This window comes from Nanorana parkeri, unplaced genomic scaffold (assembly GCF_000935625.1).
Source record: "Nanorana parkeri isolate BGI_ZX_2015 unplaced genomic scaffold, ASM93562v1 scaffold553, whole genome shotgun sequence".
Lineage (NCBI taxonomy): Eukaryota > Metazoa > Chordata > Amphibia > Anura > Dicroglossidae > Nanorana > Nanorana parkeri.
The window spans coordinates 499,740-521,842 of record NW_017306821.1 but is presented as its reverse complement, the minus strand read 5'-3'; the positions used below and the strand labels follow the sequence as shown (position 1 = coordinate 521,842).

At 42.8% G+C, this 22,103-nt stretch overlaps 1 protein-coding gene across 5 annotated transcripts in view; it reads left to right on the top strand.

The window, feature by feature from the left end:
* The window catches only part of CDC14A (cell division cycle 14A), a 121,696-nt gene extending 99,797 nt beyond the window's left edge, over window positions 1–21,899 (top strand). For 3 of the 5 annotated variants that reach the window (XM_018561980.1, XM_018561976.1, XM_018561977.1), the window contains 5 exons: window positions 1,393–1,502; window positions 2,196–2,243; window positions 7,943–8,071; window positions 16,366–16,645; window positions 21,723–21,847. In XM_018561980.1, coding sequence (XP_018417482.1) covers window positions 1,393–1,502; window positions 2,196–2,243; window positions 7,943–8,071; window positions 16,366–16,645; window positions 21,723–21,752 — 597 coding nt within the window. In that variant the 3' untranslated portion in view covers window positions 21,753–21,847. Of the gene's footprint in view, window positions 1–1,392; window positions 1,503–2,195; window positions 2,244–7,942; window positions 8,072–16,365; window positions 16,646–21,722 lie in introns of all 5 variants that reach the window. The other 2 variants (XM_018561979.1, XM_018561978.1) reach the window with 2 other exon arrangements.
* Window positions 21,900–22,103: the final 204 nt, after the last annotated feature.

Here is a 22,103-nt window from a genome sequence, read left to right as displayed (position 1 = left end):
CGGGCGGTGAGCGTGAGGCGGGGAGGAGGTGCGGCGTGTGGATGCGGGTCTGGCAGCGGCGAGCGTGAGGTGGGGAGGAGGTGCGGCGCACAGCTTGTGTGGAGCCGTGAACAGGGCCAACTAATCAGAGGCCGATTAATCGATGATTGAAAAAGTTGACAACTTTTTCAATAATCGATTATGTCGATTCGTTGTTGCAGCCCTAGCCGGGACCAGCTGTCATTACAATGAGAGCTCGGTGGAGCCGGCAGTGATATCAAGGCCGGCTCCGTTAAGCTCTCATTGTAATGACAGTTCAGCATCCCCTGGTTACCTGGTAACCAGGGGACGCTGAAATGTCATTACACACTGAGAACTCGGCGGAGCCACCGTGATATCAGATCACAGCATTGCATTAGCTCCCTGTTATCTGCTGATTACCCTGCTATGTTTTTTTTCTATTATTTGGACAGCTGCCACAGGCTGCTGTCAAGAGTGAAGAAAATAAAAAACTACAAATAGCATATGAATGAATAGCTAGGCTGCTGGCCAATAGCTGCAGTGGCTCCTATTTATTAATACCTGGGTCCCTATGGAGCATTCTCACTCTCGCTTTCTCTCTCTATCCTTTATATCAGCATCACCCTACACAGGCAGCGTATCCATGCACAGATCCCCTGCTGATCGGAGCAGTTTGGAATGGAAATAACTCTTGTCCTATGTGTCCATTCATTTTTTTCTTGCAATGGAGGAAGAAACTGAACTTACCGGACCCATGTTAGGTTTATGGGGGGTTCTGTTTACATCCAATTACCTCCAATCCGCCATGATCAGAACTCTATTCAGTTTTTTTTTTTTTTTTTATAACAGGTCTTATAGAGTCTGGGGTAATTTAGATGTAAACAGAGGCACATCAGTTTACATCCGGCTGCCCGGATGGACGGATGGACCGTGTAAAATGGGTCTAATGCAGCTTCCTGTGATGGTGTGGCAATGCTTTTGCATTGCTCCTGATATCAGAGCAGAGTTGCCACTCTCATGTAGGCTGTGTCTGCTTGCACTACAGTAGAATGAAAGAAATGTTGCAGGGGGCATGGTTATCAGCATGGCCACTGTTGATTCACATGCCTGTAGCTTGTCAATCAGCACCTGGCTACACTTAGCTCTGCCCACTGCTTTCTAACCTGACAGCATTACCTATGTTGCTAAAACCCTCCCAATGTGTGCTGCAGTGCCTGGGAGGGGGAGCATGTGAGACAAACGCGGAAGGATTCGGCTTAGTTGGGTGGAAGGTAAAGGAAGATTTTATTTACTTTATGGGGCTTATCATCAGAAAGTGCTAAATTTGGGACTTTAGACTGTCACACAACAGCTTTTAGATGTACTGTGAATAAACTTTATTTTCATTTACAGAATAATTCTGAGGATGAGTTGGATGAAAGAAATGGCCTGACGCAGGGTGACAAACTACGTGCCTTAAAGAGCAGGAGGCAGCCCCGGTCCGCTACCACTGGTGCACTACGGTAAGCATAAAGTGCTAATTTTAGGATAGGGAAAAAAGGCCATATTGTCAGTCATATAATAACTCTACCTGCCAAACGTTTGGCTTAGTAAAAGTGGACAGGCTTGTATATTTCAGTGCAGCTTCGCATGGTAACAGTACAGTAGACAGCACCAACATGGTTATTTATTTTGTGTCCTGTGCAAGCCCTACTTTTTTCAGATATATACAGTTTTTCACGGGATTAACCAGAATCATGCATATTTGAGAGAAGGATAAAGCTATTATCCTAAGTAACACGGATAAATCTAAGTTATTTACCAGAATAGATTATTATTTTAAAGGGGCAGTCCACAAGTGGGTAATTTCTTGGCTTTCGATATGTCATTGATACTGCAAATCACATCAGACAGAGAGAGCGGGAACCTTTCATTATGATCATAGCAGGTATGGAGAATAGCAACAATAGCACAAGCATAGATATCCCACCACTAGAGTCTTCGAGAGATATAAGGGGTTTGACTATTCAGCATTTGCCAAAATTGAAATATCAATTTATCATGGACTGATCCTTGAAACATATAAATAATGGTAAAACCTCCATTCGCTTAGCTGTCACTTTTTTGCAGATTTTTCAAGACAGAGGCATGGCACTCTAAAGGGTAGAACATTGGGCCCAAAAATGGGATTTAAAATCTCTTATTGTTTTTTGCAGGTTGGATGAAATGAAACCACACACAAGATCAACGTCTCAGCCTTTCAGGTATTTTCCTTTTTATATCCCTGTCTAAGCTCAGAGGTGTCCATGCTTAGAGAGCCACTGTGTTTTTGTGAAATTATGTTGTCATAAAAGTCCTTATAGTCAATGAATTATTTATGTATGTCACTGGGAGGGGATATTGGGGTTCATCTAGAAAGAAAAATTAATTTACGATTTGCTGAAGTTTGCCTGTGTTTTTGTGGTTGTGAATATTTCTACCTTTTTCCAAGCCTTTTAACACTATCTAAATGTGTCTATGTGAGCAGGGCCGGCCTTAGGCCTTAGGCGCTCTGTGCGAGAAAGCTTTACAGCGCCCCTCAGTGACCACACCCCTCAGGGACCACACCCTTTATTTGCACACCCCCGTAACCACACCCATTTTTCCACAATATCTACACCATTTAAAGACTCTTATTTGGTTAAGCCGCAAAGAAACCTATTAAAAAGTATGATAAAAATAAAACTTTTATTCAAAGGTATTAAACTTGTAGCACAATATAAGTATTCTTATCAAATAAAACAACAGAAGGTAAACAATAAATGTCAAACTAAAATAGAGTCTATATAAATAAAGTGTCAGGATGTCATGCCGATCCCTTTTTTTCAAGTAAGTGCATCTAGAAAAGTAAAAATAGAAAACAGAACACAAAACCTAGACTAAATGTAAAATTAATGAATTACTGTATGTCTTAATATATACGAAAAATATATTCAGGCGCATAATAATTTGTTTGAGAATGTGCGGCGGCCATGTTGGCGTTGCGTCAGGTGACGTCACACTCCGATATTGGCCCCACTATCTTGGTGTATACCTAGATATACACACCAAGATGGCGGCGCCCAACATGTGCGGTGTTATATGACATCATGGGCCCTGGCTCCAGAACACGCCAGTGGCTGAATCCAAAATAGCATAAAAATTTGTTTTGTTTGATGAAACAAATGAAAACTTTTTTAGTTTTCGTTCATTTCATCTGAAATGAATTTTTAGTCTTCACACATGTCTAATAATACGTATGTGTGTGTGGGGGGGCAGGGGGGCAGGGGGGCTGTTTTCATTTTTTTAAATCAACTTTTAAATTTTTTTCATATTTTTTTATTATTTATTTATTTTTTACTGTTGGGGGGCTTCGGGAAATATTAGGGGTCAAAACAGACCCCTGACATTTCCCTTTTAAAATAGAAAAGAAATTGAGGACACCAAATCCTCAATTTCTTTTTCTGCAGCCTCAGCACTCAATGAAGGGAAGCTCTCAGTACAGAGGCTTCCAATTCAAATATTTACTATCAGCTGTTTCTGAATGGGGAGGAGCCTCTGTACTGAGTCCTTCTCCCCATTGAGGAAATCTTGAATGAACAGGCTGTGATGTAAATCACAGCCTGTTCAAAATAAAGATGTTGCGTTATTGTATGAAAAGAAAATGATGCGCATTTCAGGGAAATCGACGGGGAGGGGGTTTGTACGTTAAAAAAAATATTTGTAATATTTAAAGGCATAAAACATGGGGAATGTGTTGCAGAGATGTACTGCATTTGTTTTAAATTTCCTCACTGCTGCCGTAGGGCATACTGCGGGGCCGGCACAGGCTTTGAAACACACTCCAAGCTTCTATAGCAGCCAGGACTGTATTCAACCTACTCAAGCCGACTGTCAGATTTGTGTTAGAAGTGATTCTGGAACCATACAGCTACCTGATCATTTCCATAGGACTAGAATCTACGCCTTGTCGGAACCCCACTCCCATCCCATCCCTCCTTTCACCATGGATCCCAGGCAGGTCCAGGATCAGCATGGCCGCTGTGTCAGTCATTCGCTTATCTTCCCTCCAGTGAATCAACTCGGAAGTCACAATTCATTTTTCACTTCCGGTTTCAGAGTTGTCATTCCCCGGCCACAGCCGATCTGTGCTTGATCATAAATAGATATAAAAGACACTGGAGTTTTTTTTATGTGCCAAACACTATTCTTGTTGAGTAAAAAAAACAAAAAACATTAAGCCATACATATATGCTAAAATCTTAGATAACCATCAACCCTCCTATTCATCATAAGTGCCTCCATGCCACTGACTCATAACACTCATTGCATAATTCAAAACAGAGATTAACCTCTTGCCGTCCGCCCGTAGTAGAAAAACGGACGGACGGCACTGCTGCATCTGCGGGCACGCACGGGCAGAAAAGACCCGATCAGTGCACACACCCGTTACCGGGTGTTACACATATAGGCGATCAGCGGGTCCATAGCCCGCCGATCGCCTATATGTTGGGGGATTGTTATCCCCCTATATAATAGCAATAACAATAAGTGCAAAAAAAATAAATAGAAATAAAAATAAATAAAAGTAACACATAAAAAAGTTAAATAAACTAAACGTCACATATAAAAAAAGGGGAAAAAACCCCCCCAAAATGTTTAACTCCCCCACCCCCACGTTTACGCGCCTATAAACGTAAATACGCGTCCGGTGCCCCAGCGCGCAAAAATTACAATTGCGCTACACATGTTACATATCGCCGCGAACGTCGCAGTGAGAGCAATCATTTTAGGGCCATCAATCACTGATAACACTAAACTGATGAGCGGTAACAGCTTTTAAAGCGTCGCCTAGGGCCAATTTTGGGTATTATCGTTTTTTGAGGTTTCGCGCGCGCACGCAATTTTAAGGCTTGACATGTTTAGTGTCTTTTTACCCGACGTGACCCCATCTTTTATATTTTACCAAAAAATTGGGTAATAATAAATGTTTTATCATTTAATATAGGGGAAACTGTTTTTTTTTTTAAATTTCGGTAATTTTTCCTTAATATAGTAAAAAAATAAAACCCCCAGTGGTGAATAAATACCACCAAAAGAAAGCTCTATCTGTCCCCAAAAAAGGGTATAAAATTCATTTCAGTACAGCGCTGCATGACGGAATAAATGTCAGTTAAAGTACCGCAGCGCTGAATACTGAAAAATGGCCTGGATGGGAAGGGGGTTTAACACCGCGGATGTCAACTGGTTAATTATCACAAAAGTACATAAAGGGTTAGTTTTCTTTAACTGGTGAGTCACAGTGGTCAATTTCAACACATTTTGCTACTTGCTTCCTCAGGATTGGAAGTACTCTATAGCATGGCATGAAAAAACAATGGCAAGTAGATCTACATTTAATAGATAGATGTCAGTGCATTTGTTATTATGTCCAGGGGGGTTATTCACAAAGCTGCCGAAGGCAGCCGAGTGAATAATCGAGCTGAAGTGAACAGAGCCGAACGACGTTCGGCTATTCACTCCGGCTCAGTACGGCTGTCTTCAGCATACATCGGCTGAAATCAGCCGTACATCGGCTGCCTTCGATCAGCCGAACATGCTCTGCATCTGGATTGGCTGAGCCGAAGCTCGGGCAGCTCACTCTCTGCCGTTCGCCCCTGTTCTCATAGGGACTGAACAACAGTGAGTGAATAGCCAAATGCCGCCAAGTGGCATTCGGCTCCGCTATTCTGCTTGGTACCTCCGTGGTACCGAGCAGAATAGTAAATCAGTTAACAATTTTTTTTTTTTTAATAAACAGTAAAATTTTTAAATAAATAAAGGTATTTAAAAAAAGAAAAAAAACATAATAAAAAAACAATTGGGCGGCGCTAGCAGTGACAGCTAGCTCCGCCCAACTTGTTTCCTATTGGCCGACACCTGCTAGAGTCTTCTAGCAGGTCCCGGCCAATGAATACCAACTGGGCGGAGCCGGCTCCGCCCAGTTGTTATGGTTTAATGACAGTCCAGCATCCCCAGGTCATTTGGGGACGCTGATCTCTCATTTAGAACTGGGAGGAGCCAGCCGTGAGATCACGGCTGGCTCCAACCAGCTGTCGTTTGCAGGGCGAACATACAGTAAAATTTTTAAATAAATAAAGGTATTTAAAAAAAGAAAAAAAACATAATAAAAAAACAATTGGGCGGCGCTAGCAGTGACAGCTAGCTCCGCCCAACTTTTTTTCTATTGGCCGACACCTGCTAGAGTCTTCTAGCAGGTCCCGGCCAATGAATACCAACTGGGCGGAGCCGGCTCCGCCCAGTTGTTATGGTTTAATGACAGTCCAGCATCCCCAGGTCATTTGGGGACGCTGATCTCTCATTTAGAACTGGGAGGAGCCAGCCGTGAGATCACGGCTGGCTCCAACCAGCTGTCATTTGCAGGGCGAACGACCGGCCTTCGGCAGGCCGTTCGCCCCACTTCGGCTGTCACTTCGGCTCAGTCGAGCCGAAGCATATGCCTACGGCTCAGCTGAGCCGCTTGGCCGCCTACGGCTGCTGTACGGTCTATAGTGAATAGCCCGTACACTAGCCCCTCGGCCCCTCGTTAATTGACTGAAGCTACGACTGTATCCTTCGGCTCCTTCGTGAATTACCCCTTAAGTATTTGCTGCTGAGGATTTGCATAATGGGCAAAGCAAATGTTTGTTTCAAAGCTTACGTGCACTTTCGAAAATGTGCATTGATCCTTCCTGCCCCATTAACCCTGCCAGGGGCAATATATGTCAGCATGGCCGCTCTACCAGATGTAGACATGGTACCATATCTCTACCTGGGGAGCATGTGACAGGGTGACAATGCAGGAGCACAATTGGAATACAGGGACAGAACCTTGTCACCCTGTAACATGATGTGTCTCAACAAGGCAACAAGGATCTTCATGGAAGTATCACCAAGATTAAAAAGTACGTTTGATATTACATTAACATGCTAAAGCTTGTATGAGATTTAGGTAATTGGGTATAGATGTACTTTAACTGTTCATGAGGAGGATACTTTCAGCTAAAAGTAGGAGTTGAGACACATAACTGAGATCCTAAAATAATTATGTTTGCCTAAAGTTCTTGTTTAACATGCTATTAATAATAGAAAGAATCTTTAGAACCAATGCACCTCACAAAAGTAATCTGATCTTCCTTACAGGCTCCATATAATGGCAAACTGGGAGTGAAAGTAGGATGAAACAGAGTGCACCAGACAAAACACCCTTTATTTGGTAAAATTATAATAAATTGCACTTAATGACTTGATCAGAGCATGTAACCAGGTAAATCAACACCGACTGGATGCCAGGTCATCATACCCTTACTGCAACTATTATTTCTGGAAAAGCCAACAAGAGAAGAAATAGCATGCAGGGATGGAGAAAGCTGTGGAATGACTCTGAGGCACAACAGGGGTTAAAATTGCTAAAAACTCATCCAGAGTGGTGAAACTGCAAGGGTACTGGGTTTGCAGACGTGACATTAGTACCCCAACATACATTTTTGATAATCTGATAAGTGGGGGTACTAATGCCCAGGCTTCTGACTGTGTCTCCTTGCAGTTTCACCACTCGGGGGAATTTCACAGCTTTCTGTATTGTTGCATGCTAACTTTCCTCTTGACGGCTTTGCCAGAAACGATAGTTGTTGTATCTGTATGATAACCTGGCATCCGAAGCAAGTCAATTTACAAGTTAAAAAATTCTGTTCAAATCACTAATTTGTAAGTGCCATTTATATTTATTTTACCAAATAAAGGGTGCTTTGTCTGCACTATCCAGTGCACTCTGTTTTGTTCTGCTAATGCTATTAATAATATGATAAGATAGGATAATCACATTCTTGATATCTATTTTTAGGAACTGTAGACCCTTTTACCTTGAATGTCTCCTCATAGTTTGAGATGTTCTTGTATCTCTTAGAGTAATCGCTTCTAACAGTGCACAGGGCTCCATGTCGCCGCTCAAGTCCTCTAGAGTTACAGCATCTTCATCAGCAGTTGCTAGGAGAGTTGGACAAAGTTCAGGATCTTCAAGCAGCAAAGCAAAAAGGTAAATGCTACAATCCAGTGGATGTAATCTGAAAACTGAATGAGCAAGCTGTTGGCATTTCGGGAGCTCCAAAAGACAAATTCCCTAAGGCTCTTTATTAACAATAAATTGCATAAACACAGTATGTGCCCTGAAATGATTATTGTTACTATCATTTGATATTAACAGTTTTACTGAATTTGAGATCTAAGACATAAGGCTTGTTTATATTTATATAAGGGGAATTACATGTTCAGTAAATGTTAGATTTAAATACATTCCTACAAGAAATGCATGATCCTTGCATAGAATATAACTGTAGTGTTTTTCATTCAGCCCATCGGTAGGAATAAAGTAGGGTACACATGAAGCGGATTTCCGCTGAAATGTGCTGCGTTGGTGTCCCTATTCCATCATTAGATCGATTTCTGCCGAAAGAACATGATGGATAATCTTTGGCTGCACTTACTAAATTGCATTGTTGGCTGTGGCGTTCCTAAATTGTGTGCACTTTGCAGTCAGTGCCCTAATCAGTCTCATTATTTATCACAGTCACAGTGCATTTCCTAACTGCTGTGTTCACTATAGCGGTCATAAATTCCTTGCACTTCTAGCTTAGTGCTTTAAACCATCATTATCAGTCATCATAGTTATAGTTCATTCCGTTGGTGGTGTTCACTACAAGTTGTAACAAATTTTTCTCATTTGAGTGGCCCAGGTATTTTTACATCAGCATTGTAACCAGTGGTGTATTTAGGTTTTGTGCTGCCCTAGGCAAGACTACACCCGGGCAACACCCCCCCCCATCTAAATTTGCTCCTCCCCTTCCTGTATAAGACATTTTGCATAACCTGTCAGTTGCTGGCTACAACGTGCACACTGTATCCAGCTTCTGACAGGTTGCATTACTACCTTGTAGAACCCACCACAGACCCTGCAGAGCCCAGTATAGACCCTGCAGAGTCCACCTGGGACTCTCAGGATGGCTGATCAGGATCTATGGTGGGCTGTGCAGGGTCCCTTTCCCTGCACACATGTGCTTCTCCACTTACCTTAAGTCCCTCCAGCCAGCCTCCGGGTCATACCTCCAGCCGGTCGCTGGAGCATTTATGTCCACACAACTTTACATGTATCACAACATCCAAGAGCTCCACATCCCCCCAACGCTGTAACGTTTGGTGGCCATTAGGGAGGGATTTCAGTGGGGTCACTCTGCTCCTTCCAGCATGGTGGCCTGCATGTATATAGCTCTGACATATACTGCAGTGCTGCACAGAGAACACCGAGTCAGTCAGATCAGTCTCTGTACAGAGGAGCTTACACTCTAATGCAGAATGGCTTCGGCTGTAGGGGGACTACAAATCCCAGCAATACATTATACAGCAATGCAGAACAGTATATTAATTGGACTCTGGAGTTAGTGATGCACTGGGCTCAGGAATACGTGACGCACTGGGCTCAGGAATACGTGACGCACTGGGCTCAGGAATACGTGACGCACTGGGCTCAGCAATACGTGACGCACTGGGCTCAGCAATACGTGACGCACTGGCCTCAGGAATACGTGACGCACTGGACTCAGCAATAAGTGATGCACTGGACTTCGCAATAAGTGACACACTGGAATCAGGAATAAATGACGCACTGGACTCAGGAATACGTGACGCACTGGACTCAGAAATACGTGACGCACTGGAATCAGGAATACGTGACGCACTGGAATCAGGAATATGTGACGCACTGGACTCAGGAATACGTGACGCACTGGACTCAGGAATAAATGACGCACTGGACTCAGAAATACATGACGCACTGGATTCAGGAATACGTGACGCACTGGACTCAGGAATAAATGACGCACTGGACTCTGGAATAAATGACGCACTGGACTCAGGAATAAATGACGCACTGGACTCAGGAATAAATGACGCACTGGACTCAGGAATAAATGACGCACTGGACTCAGGAAAACAGTGGACTTAGCAGTAAAAACAAAAGAACACTTAGAATAAGCCCTCCCCAGGCCCAGATACCTGCTTGTTGCTGTCCTCTTAGTTGGTGCAGCCTCAGCCTGGTCACTTGTCAGATGTTCCGCCTCCTGCAGAGCCGCACAGGACAGCAGCGGCTGTGAAGACAACCTGGAGCCTCTGTGCTGTCTGGCACCGCCTTCATGCTCTCTGTCCCTGTCAGCGGGCCTGGGGCAGCAGAGCGGCATCTCACTCGGGCCCCGGCACAGCTCCGCCTCCAGTTCCGCCTCAGGCCCTCCTCCACCCCGCCTCTTCCTTTACCCAGCCTTTCTCTTAGCTAAATTAAGCGGGCGCGGGACCCAAGGAGCGGCCGCCTAATGTGCCTGATTAGGCAGCCGAGGATGCCTGATTCTGTGCGACCCGGCTCGCCGCCCCCCTGCAAAGTGCCGCCCAAGGCAAACGCCTTGTTTGCCTTATGGTGGATATGCCCCTGACTGTAATACATAAGGTGGTTAGCAGGCATTATGCAGTTCAGTTTTTTAGCCTGTAGTGGCAAGTAAATTAAAGTTACAGAATCAAGAGTTTCTGAGTTAGTTTCCTGCTTGCCCTCTGTGCAGTTCAACAGCCCTAAACACGGAATAATCCACGGAACAATTAAAATGCCTTCTTTTCTTCTAACATTTTTAGATATGTGTTCAGGTTCAAAAACAAATGACACGTGGGCACTTTATAAGGAATGTTTTTATCTGATTATATAAAAAGTGAGTTTTTACACTGCAAACTGGATCAGGAAAAGAAATCGGCCAATTTGTTGGCACAGCAGAATTTAAAAAAGTTTGCTTATCTTTACCCACAAATTACCTGAAGAAAGATTATGGTGGCTTTAATGGCCTGGTAACTTGTGATTTTGTTCACCAGCATACGGGTTTTACATATGTAGATTTTGTGAAAAGAACACTATCTATGGGACAGGAAAAATCAAAACAGAGCAGCTGGCAGTGTAGATGTTAACACCTTTGTCTCTCTTAGATTTCAGGCTTCTGAATTTCTGCGTGGGATAATGTAGGATCTTTTCATGTGACAGTATCATTATGTCATTTCCCTAATGACTACAGTATCAATGAGAGCTGCCACATTAGTTCACTAGAAAAGCTCAAATATACAGTATGTATTCTTACAGCTTACATGATAAAAATGTATGTCCATTAGTACTTATTTTAAACTAGTGTTTTACTTATAATCCAATAAGAGCCATGCGGCAGGATATGCCTGCAAGGTTCAAATACATAGAGAACTGTCCCAATTCTGTTCTATTTACACTCTTACCCTAGAGGAACTGGCAAAATATTTTGCAGATCTTGGAGAACCCCTTCTAAAATATATACTGGTATACCTACAGTTCGTGGTACATTAGAGTGAGCACTGAATTGTAAAACATTTTATATATTGGGATAATGTGACATACCTAGAATATTTGACACTCTGGGCAGACCATTTTTACACCTGCTTACTTCTACTCTGTGCAGCAAAATCTTAAAATATAATGAATAATAACAGAAGAGAAACGCAAAGAGTAAAAATTGTGTTGTCCCTTAACATTAGTGGTCAGTGTAGAAGTGCCCCCTTGCATTAGTGGTCAATGTAGAAAGGAGGTCAATTGGCCATTGCTTACTGTTCAAGGAACCCCTAGAAAACCTCAGGAGGGAGCCTAGGGTTCCCCGAAACCCTGGTTGAGAAAGGCTGCTTTATTGACTTCTTATTCTCAACCATTCATAAATACATTTAGCAAAAACATGGAACCAAACTGATACAGTAAACTTAAAGGAGAACTATGGGGTTAAGGCTTTTCCCCATAGTTCTTCTTAGGGTAACGGGAGGACACAAACTAGCGTCCTCCCGTCACCCTAGGCTCAGTATACCGCGAGCTGTAGCTCACGGTATACTGAGACGCCGCAGTATACCGCGAGCTACTGCTCGCGGTATACAGAGACGCCGCAGCTAAAGCGGATCCCGACAATTGTGCCGGGATCCGCCAACTGCGTGACCGACAGCTGGCTCTGCCTATCTAGAGGCAGAGCCAGCTGTACCCACCCCCTCCCCCGTCCGTTCCGCCAGTCAGCGCTGGCGGATCGGGGAATCCAGCCCCTCCCCTGTCACGGCAGAGAGCCGTGACAAGATCGAGAGGTGAGCGAACGCCGGTTTGTGTTCGCTCACCTCCCGATCTACTGAGCCGACCTGTGACAGTCTCACTGGGGGGATTTATCAGAACTGGAGCAGATAGAATCTGGAGCAGTTGCCCATGGCAACCAATCAGCATCTCTTTTCAGTTTGCTCAGGTAAGGTTTGAAAATGAGACAGAGAAGCTGATTGGTTGCCATGGGGAACTGCTCCAGAATTTGTCTGCTCCAGTTTTGATACATTCCCCCCTTTGTATTCCAATTATCCATTTAGCCGTTTGCCCTGAGTTGCAGTTTAACTGAATAAATGCAACATGGAACATTCCGCCCATTGCATGTTTACTGGTAATCCCAAAGGATTTGTCCTATTGGCCAGATATTCTTTTAATAACTACCTCTGCTAGACAGTAAGATCTGCTACTCCCTGCTTTATTATTACTGATACCTGCACCAGTTTTGCTGCTTCCTAGGTCAGCTCTCTGCTCACTGGACATAGGTGATGATCATGATTCAGTGTGTCCTATAAGAGGCCTAGAGGCAGAGAGGTGACATGGGAACCGAGAAGAGAAATTGCTTATTTAAAAACTATCCTTTTCACCTGTCTGGGTGTGCAGTGTGGAAGATGTGTGTAAATCACAAAATTCACTGTACAAAATGACAAATCTTTTGCCAGGTTAAACAATAAACATGTATGTATTTTGTATGTTTTAGTTGTTTGCCTGGAGTTTTGCTTTTATAACTAGTGCTACTGTAATTCCACTTTTTTACTTCTGCTGCCAGTGGCTGAGACACTCTGGCGTAAAAAGTCCATTCCCAGTTATGCATTCTATCACAACATGTAATAATTCTAATTGAATGCATCTGATCGATTTCTATGCATTCAGTGCATGGTGTAAGCTGTTAGATTCTGGGCTACATGGCCTTAGAAAATCTACAGCGATTAGATCAGTAAATACCAATTAAACTCTTGACTCACTTCCAGATCAGCAAAACAATGCTCATTTCACTTCCGCTCCCCAATGCACTGCTTCCTTTATGTGGAAACTTCCCAGAAGACCAGGAAAATCCAACGTCTGCTTTGTTTAATCATTTACAGGGAACTTTTTTGTAGCCACTCCGTCTAGCTTACATCACTCCTTAGTGTCAGGGGTCAATAAATAATAATGTGTTGACATTTTACCTCTGTGCTGTTCATTTCATAACTGAATTATGTATAATTTTCTGTTAGATGTTTTTTTATTAAATTTGAACTTTCATACACTTGCAGCAGTGACAACCTTGTTACATTTTATGTACATGTCTAAGATTGTCAGTAGCAGTAAGAATGAGTTTGCATGCTCCTACAGTATTGTCATTAAAGCTTGACTTACAGTAAGGTTTAAAGTGGAAGTTCACCCTTCAATTACTGCATGAACATTAAACATCCATATAACACTTTGATACATGTATAGCACCATGTTTGAATTCTGTGCCCGCTCTGCTTGTCCAGCAATGAGCATTGGAAACTGCCACCCATTTACCAGCGACATCATGCAACTCAGGGTCTTGCTCATCCGCCCTAATGCAACATCTTGACATCAGGGCATAAAAGGAAGAGTTTCCCAATCAGGTTTAAAACATAAAACATAGATAGCTGAGCGACACCATGATTTGCATGGTGTCACTGGTAAATGACTTGCAGTTTCCAATGCTGATTGCTGGACAACAGGAGCACAGACATAATTCACACATAATATTATATATTTATCAAGGTTCATGTGTTATATGGCTGTTTACTGTTCATAGAGTAATTTGAGTGTGAACTTCCACTTTAAGTTGGTCAGCTTAGCAAAATGTATCAACATGGTCAGAGGTGTAACTAGAACCTTCAGGGCCCTGGTATAAGAACCATGAAGGGCCCCCCCAACCCCCCACTGCCATGGCACCGCTTGATTAACAGGAAGGCTGCCGAGATCCCCAGCAAGCGCGGGACCTCAAGCAGCTGCTTCAGTTTAAAATTTAGTGCTATTTTCATTTAGTGCTGGTGTTCTGTAGAGGACGCCGACCCAGTATCTGCACTTGTGCACAAACGGGATTAATGAGGAAATCGGCATTTATTTACAAAGTATTAGTGTGTAATGGTTAATTGTAGGAATGCACCGATACCAGTTTAGATACCAATGCCGATACTTGGCATTTTCATGAAAACTGCCAGGGTTGTAGCGGTTGCAGCTGGGACCTGGCTCTGGCACTCCGCCCCTGAAATCATTAGTCGATATTGTTTTAGAAAAACTGTCACATGACAATCAACAAAAATGTATCAGTACTTGTATCTGTAAGTACTTGGGCAAGTATCAGTACTTGTACTTGGAAAAATGGTATCGGTGCATCCCTTTAAATCATACATTAAAACAGAGATGTACAAATTCCAGGAGCTCCGTGTGCTCCTTACAAATGCCAGCTGCCTCCTAACTTTTAAATTTTTCTCTAATCTAGTCCTGGAGCTGGAAAAGTATCTGTACTTGTACTAGTACCGAGTACGGTACTTGGTATCGGTGCATCCCTAGTTAATTGTGGCCGTTAATAATATGCCATCCATTGCAGTAAATGATGGATCGCAGTAAATGACGGATGGCATATTATTACGGGCACAATTAACGCTTTCAAGTAAATATTTTGTAAATAAATCCCTGTTCCCTCGATATAACTGGTCTGTGCGCAGATGCTGAGGTCAGCAAATTCGGCTACGTCGGCATTCTCGACAGAACACCGGTATCTCCGCTTAGTATCGGGGCATTTTCACGAGTATGAGTATTCGTACCTGGAAGTACCTGCAGCACATTCTGCTGGACAAGTGACAGCCTCTCTGGCCCCATACAGCCGCCCGTACATGCTGCGGGTGGCAGAGCGGCAGGGAAGGAGCAGCACTATCTCGGGAGGGCCCTCTTCTTCCTCTCGGGGCCCCCCCAACAGGCGGAACACCAGGGCTTGGTTGCAATTGCGACCCTGGTAGTTCTGCAAATGAACATGGTTAATGCTGGGCCCATCCTAAGCAGACCCTTTATATCCTGTTTAGGAAGATAATTCTGATAAAACATAGTTGCTGGTAACAGCTAACCAATATTCCTGTATGTTACAAATTTTAAAAGAGAACTCCAACAGGATACAGAATTCATGTATACATTTACATGTATTATATTTATATGTTGTACCTACATTTGTATATGTATGTATATATATATATATATATCTACATTTAAATGCACCAAACTGTGCAGTGAAAGGGTTTTGGGCCAACTAGAGCACTAGCAGACTGCTCACATGGCTGAAAATTCAAGCAGTCATTTATTCCTGAGTCCAGTGCGTCACTTATTCCTGAGTCCAATGCATCACGTCTTCCTGAGTCCAGTGCGTCACGTCTTCCTGAGTCCAGTGCGCCACGTCTTCCTGAGTCCAGTGCGTCACGTATTCTGCTTCTACATGTATCTGATTTACATATCGACATATACAGTATACTGGAAACTGATTTCTAATCTATATATTAGTTTTCTACAGAAATATGAATACAAAATATTACTATTACTGTAGCAAACTAATATAAAGATTTACTGGCAATTGTTCAGTCTGATTGGAGTTTTCTTTTATATCTTGCTGGATCAAGCTGGCTATCAGTGCTGTTTAAAAAATTACTTTCAGCTGTTTTGGACAGAAAGGATAATGGTTTCATCCTGTTAGGATTTTTTTCGCTGCCTGTAGCCTGGAGTATGAAATTTCATTGCACTTCCAGCCTTGGTGACCACATTGTCATTGGCACAGGAAGTGAAGGGAGATCTCCAAATGGGGGTCGCAGCAAAAAAACCAGACACGGGTTATAACCCTAACCTGTTCCTTCCGAAATGTTAAAGGTTTTGGCTGAAGTTCTAATTTACAGACAGTATTATCTGATAGGTTTCTGAATACGGCACTATGCTTGGTAGTTACCAATGTTTAATTTCACATCATGCTAAATTGTGTGTGTTTTTAATTACACAGTTACTGTAAGTGTAACATGTTTTCCTTATGTGTCTTTCATATACATTCAGCATCCTAAGCATGTCGTCAGAGCATGTCTGTTTGATGTGTTCCTGCTTGTTTATAAAGTGTGTCAATGCACATGTTCTGTCATTTCCCCCCTCGTGTTTTTTCCTCTCAGTTTCTCTGTAAATACGCGGTTTGCTGGCTCGCTTGGGAATCTCAACTCTGCTTTGGAAGAGCTAGAAGGTCCCCGCAGCTCCTCTCCCTCTCGCCCCAGCTACTCCCCAGCACACCCTTCCAGCTTCTACCCCTCCAGTCCACCTGGCCGAAACCAAGGCGAGTTCAACAACAACCGTAACTGGAATGTGTCCACTGCTGGCAATGACTCTTATGGATCCTACCGACCCTCATACACAGGCCTTTCCTCCACGGCACGTTACCTGAGTCGCTCTATTCCTGTAAGTGTCCTGACATCACTCCATAACTCCCATCAGGAGCAGGCTGCTAACAACTGCTTTATTCCTGCAACGGCTTGTATTAATGCTTTCCTGCTTATGTTAACTGTTATGCTGATTTTTTTGCCTTTTAAACAACAACTATAGAATATGAGGTAAAAGCATGGTAGAATACACAAACAGAACTAAGGAACAAAAGAAGAAAAGTCTGTTTACTTTATGCCAGTAAAGACAGGTATTGAGCAGAACATTGAACTCCATTGCCCGTGTGGCATTGCGAACATATTGTACTAAGAGGCATGTACTGTATAGAAATCTTCACAGTGCAGCTTTTCTCATCATTCCTCAAGTAAGTTTCATGTCATTTATAAAATCCCAAAGTGAAAACTACTGTATGCAAAGTGCTATGTAAAATGCCTGTAAACGGAAACACTAGACATTAAAAAATGGTGCAAAACTTGTTAAAAAGGTGATAGGGTAATTGACAGGAAAACAAAATCTTTGCCAATGAGAGGAAAGTTAATGTAGTATTTTTCTCTGTGAAAAATAATGCTATGTACCAGGCACTCAGTCCCTAACAAAAATAAATGAAATAAAAATACATCTTGGGAAAGGTTCTTTATAAATTGGATGACGTCTAGTGACGGGTTGATCTTAACTTGGGCCCCGGGCTGTTAGTGGGATCAAGAGGAGAGATAGTGCTAAAGGGGTTTTGGCTGGCACTGTATATAATGCTGGGGTATGTTGGGTGGAGATATCTTGCTAGAGGGCTTGTGTAAGGATTTCTGTGTATACTGCTAGAGGGGTTGGGGGAATCTATATACTGCTGGTAGGGGTAAGATGAAGGAATTATCAGAATATATACTTCCAGGGGGTATTGCTGGAGGGGTTGGGGAAGTACTGCTAGGACAATGAGCAGAAATGATGTTATGTATATAGTTTGGGGGTATTGTTGAAGGGGTTGGGTGGGGGTACTATTTAGACTGCTGGGGTGGGTTGGGGGTTATCTGTATATATTGCTGGAGGGTATGGAGGTAAGAGAGATTGTGTGTATACTGCTAGAGAGGATAGGGAAGAGGAGGTTGGGGCGAGGGGTAAGGTTCCTTATATAGTGTTGGGTAGTAGGAACTGTATATAATACTGGGAAGGAAAATGTTACATATATACCACTGGAGAGGTATAAACCTAGCCCCTATTTCTGTGCCAAAAGCAGCCATCATGAATAATAACAGGTCTGCACTGGAAGCTAACGGCTCTGCTGAGTGATCTGCTGCACTTCCCATGTTGTAATTTGCCTTTGAAGAAAAGCAACTGAAAAAAAAAAAGCAACAACAAAAAAACAATGGGAGCATAATAGTTTGGGCTGTTAATAAACACCACAAAAAGGGAAAAATTGATAAACGCACAGGAGAAGCATCTTTTATAGGCACCTTAATGTAGTTGTCAAGCTATGTGTGATTCTTGATAGCAGGCTTTTTATAGAGCACTTAAACTAGTTCCCTTTGGTTTGATGAGACATGATTCCCTTCTGGGAACCGACAAAAAAGCTATTTCATTTGTAATTGCTGGCAAAGAAAGAATACACTTTTTTGCTTAAAGGAGAACTATGAGGTGAGTGATTTCCACTCACCTCATAGTTCTAGCCGACCTGTGACAATGAGACTGTCACAGGTCGGCTCAGTAGATTGGGAGGTGAGCGAACACATACCAGGTTCGCTCACCTTCCGATCCTGTCATGGCTCTCTGCCGTGACAGGGGGAGGGGCTGAATTCCCCTCTCCCCGCTCCGATCTGCCATCGCTGCTGAAGGAACGGATGGGGGAGGGGGCTTTAGATAGGCAGAGCCAGCTGTCACTCACGCAGCTGGGCAAATCCCGTCATCTACGTCGGGATCCGCTCCGGCTGCGGCGTCTCAGTATACCGCGAGCTGTAGCTCGCGGTATACTGAGCTTAGCGGGAGGACGCTAGTTTGTGTCCTCCCGTTACCCTAAGGAGAACTATGGGGAAAAACACTGACCCCATAGTTCTCCTTTAAATGAATACCTGAGGTGTGTCCCTGTAAGTTCATTATTCCATTGTTGTGGACATCATAGGCAAGACCCTGTAAAGTGGCATCTACATGTATTAAACGTTTTAATCCCAACCAATCTAAAAATAATGTCTTCCTTTCAGTTTTGTCTGCATATGGGTTGTTACTGCTGCTGTTATTGGCAGAAGTATTATGAGTCAAAGGTTAGCTCAGTTTAATGGATATAAAGTATTTTTGTATGTGAAAAGCTTTCTCAGTGAAAACTTACATTCTAAGTCCAACTGGACTGGAAAAGTTCACTTGAACATTCTGCATTTACACCTAAATTCATAAAAAAATAATACCGTTGTAGGCACATTATTATTAATAAGAAGTTATTTAATTTGTATTACTCATGAACCCCTATACAGTGTGACATACACAACACACACACACACACACACACATATTTATATATACAGAAATAGTTTACTGCATATGTCAGTTATATCACATTTATATTACTGCCGTTGAATGGAGGATTGGATAAGATTGGGGGCTAGCTATTAGTTTGCTGCTAGGAAACCGTAGAACACATATTTAAAGGCAACCTCTGTTGACAGAAATAGGGTGGCAGCTATTGCTGGTTTCCCCAGTGACAGTCTCAGTGACCGGCTCCTTACTGCTCTCAGCACAGGTATACATTGGTGTGGTTACACTTGCTTTGCAGCTCCTGCCCTCAGTCTTAGCTGGCCATAGAAGGATCATATTTGTCCATTTCCTGCTAAATTGGACGAAATTCAGTTTGTTGGTGGCAAGCACCGCCCAGCTTGGCAAAAGCTTGGCAAAAGTCGATTTTTCAGATAATTTTTTGTTCGAAGGAGCCAGGTGGAAAATAGTGAGCCTAAGGCCTTGTTCACACCAAGCGTGTTCCAGGAGCAGAGCAGTTACAGAGCGGATCAAAACTGCGTCCAATGTATTCCAATGGTATTTTGGGCTCTAGTTCACACCGCAGCGTTCAGTTCCAGAGCATGTAAAAAAGCTGACGCAAGCCCTATTTTACCTGCTCTGGAACGCATGCAAACGCATCAAAAACGCATGCAAACGCCATGGAACGCACTGAAAGCTCATTTTAAACTAAAAAAAAATTTTTTGCAGCAAAAACGCAGCACAACCCACTGCGTTGCGTGTGCAAAAACTCATGCAGACCTGGTCTGCATTTGGTGTGAACAAGCCCTTACAGTGACAGCAGCCAGTCATCTACAGTTCAGGTATTCTGACAACTGGGAATGCTGTCAGAATACAACAACTAACAGGGGACATTACGCCAGTATTATACTCACCTGTCCTTGACCCAGTGTGATATCAGCTGTGTGACCTTGCCAGTGCTTCATAATCTAGAGCTCCCCATAGGTTTGTATGAGAGTGCAGAGTGACAAGATCACACAGTTGATTTCTCGCTAGATCAGAGATAAGTGAGTATAAGACTTTCCCTAAGGTGCAGTTACACTTTAAGAGCAAATTGTGGTCTGTGTAGACACATTTGTTTTTAAGTTTCTTTCCTTCAACTTACATAACAGAGCCTGGCAGAGACAGATAAATGTAAGCTAATTTAGGGTTTGCGTCGATGGACTTTTCTGGGAATGCAAAAGCTGATTATCTTGCAGTAAACTTCAAGGAAACTGACCCAGTAGCATTAAAAGTACTTTACTTGGCGAAAATGCTGCGTGTACAAACTTAGTTACAGTAAAAGCAAACAAATAAACAATACATAAACAAGACAGGCTGCTACAAACAAACCTTCACATGCACCCACTACACTATCTTCTAGTACATGTATGATTTCTAGGAGGGGAAACACTGAAAATGTACTTAGCTCAGGCTGCAGGCTCCACGAATTCCGCGATGAGCAGGACTTCTCAGTCTAGGAAAAATGGCTTCTCTGCTAAATCTTTTGTACAGTATGTCCTAGTCTTGAAGCAAGTTCTCTCGTCTTTGTGAAGCCCCCTCGTACTGTCCCCCTCCTGTGAAGCCCTGGTCTGGTGAAGTGCTGTCCTTCTCAACCTTTCAGCTACTGGCTTTTTATTGAGAGAAAACTGGCCTAAAACTTTGAAAGCGCCGCCCCTTTCACCTTTAGGAAAATGCAATACATTTCACTTTCCCACCTCTAGGTGGCAGCGTTGTACCATAAATTGCCATCAGTAGTCCAGATTTTGATTTGAATCTTGGCCAGGCTAGGTGTGACTGTTTACGATCACCATCCCATTGTATGAACCCAGTTTTCTATCAACAAACAAAACCTCCGTCTCTCTTGCAAATCTATGTGTGTCTGAAAAAGTCCACTAAGATATATCGCAACACACTAAATACTTTTTTGCCCCACTGTACATAACATACATTAGTGATGTCACCAAGATTAGCTGCTGCCTGTGAAGCTTCCAATGGCTGAAGCTGTGTGTGGGAGAGTACCTGCACATTATCAGTAACAGCAATGAGTTCTGATGGTTGGCACAGGAGAAAACCCAGCCTGTTCCTGCACTGGAGCCTTCACAGGCACCAGCCATGTGTGCTGGTAGTCCAGGAGGAAAGAGAGCAATGAGGGCTGTCCGGAAGTGTCACAGGTTGAAGAAAACTAAGCGGTCTATTCACTAAGCTGCCATAGGCAGCCGAGTGAACGACCAACCTGAAGCGAAGTGAGCCGAACGCTGTTCGGCTATTCACTTCAGGCTGGTACGGCTGATTTCAGCCGTATATCGCCAGAAATCAGTCGTACATCGGCTGATTTCAAGTGCAAGTAAATTGAATCATTTCAGAAACATCGCAAACTGATCTCAAATGCAAGCTGAAAAGCGATGCCTATTGACACAAGCCCTTAGAAATTATTTCCACAAACCTTTACAGTACATGTGTTGTTCAAGTGTGTGCAGACATTTTGAAAAAAAAACTGTGTAGTAGATTTCTTATATTTAGACAAATATCATCCAGTTTTCCTTTAATGCTTTCTACATGATTTGTATTGATTGTGGAATGGCTTAGGATAAATATAAATGTACTTACATTTGTTTTCTTTCAGTCCCTTCAGTCTGAATCTGTTCAGTTCTAAAGGATCGCACAGTCCCGTTAGCCCTGTCCCAGATCTGAATCCTTTGCCATGGAAGAACGAAGGAGAGACAAAGGGAAGGAATCCATTGTCCAGATAATATCTACTGTACAACACAAAGAGTGTATCAGCTATATCAGCAAATCTACACGTACTGTTACAATTTACTACTGACTGTTTTATTTTCTTTTAAAAACTTTGACACCTCTATTGATTTTTTTATTTTAGAAAATGATTTTTTTAGCGATTTGTTTTCTAGGGTTCTGTCCTGATTTGTACATATTGGGTCTTAAAATAAGAATGTGCTAATAAGACAAGAGGGTATTTTGTGATGTTTTAGAAGATGTATGTATT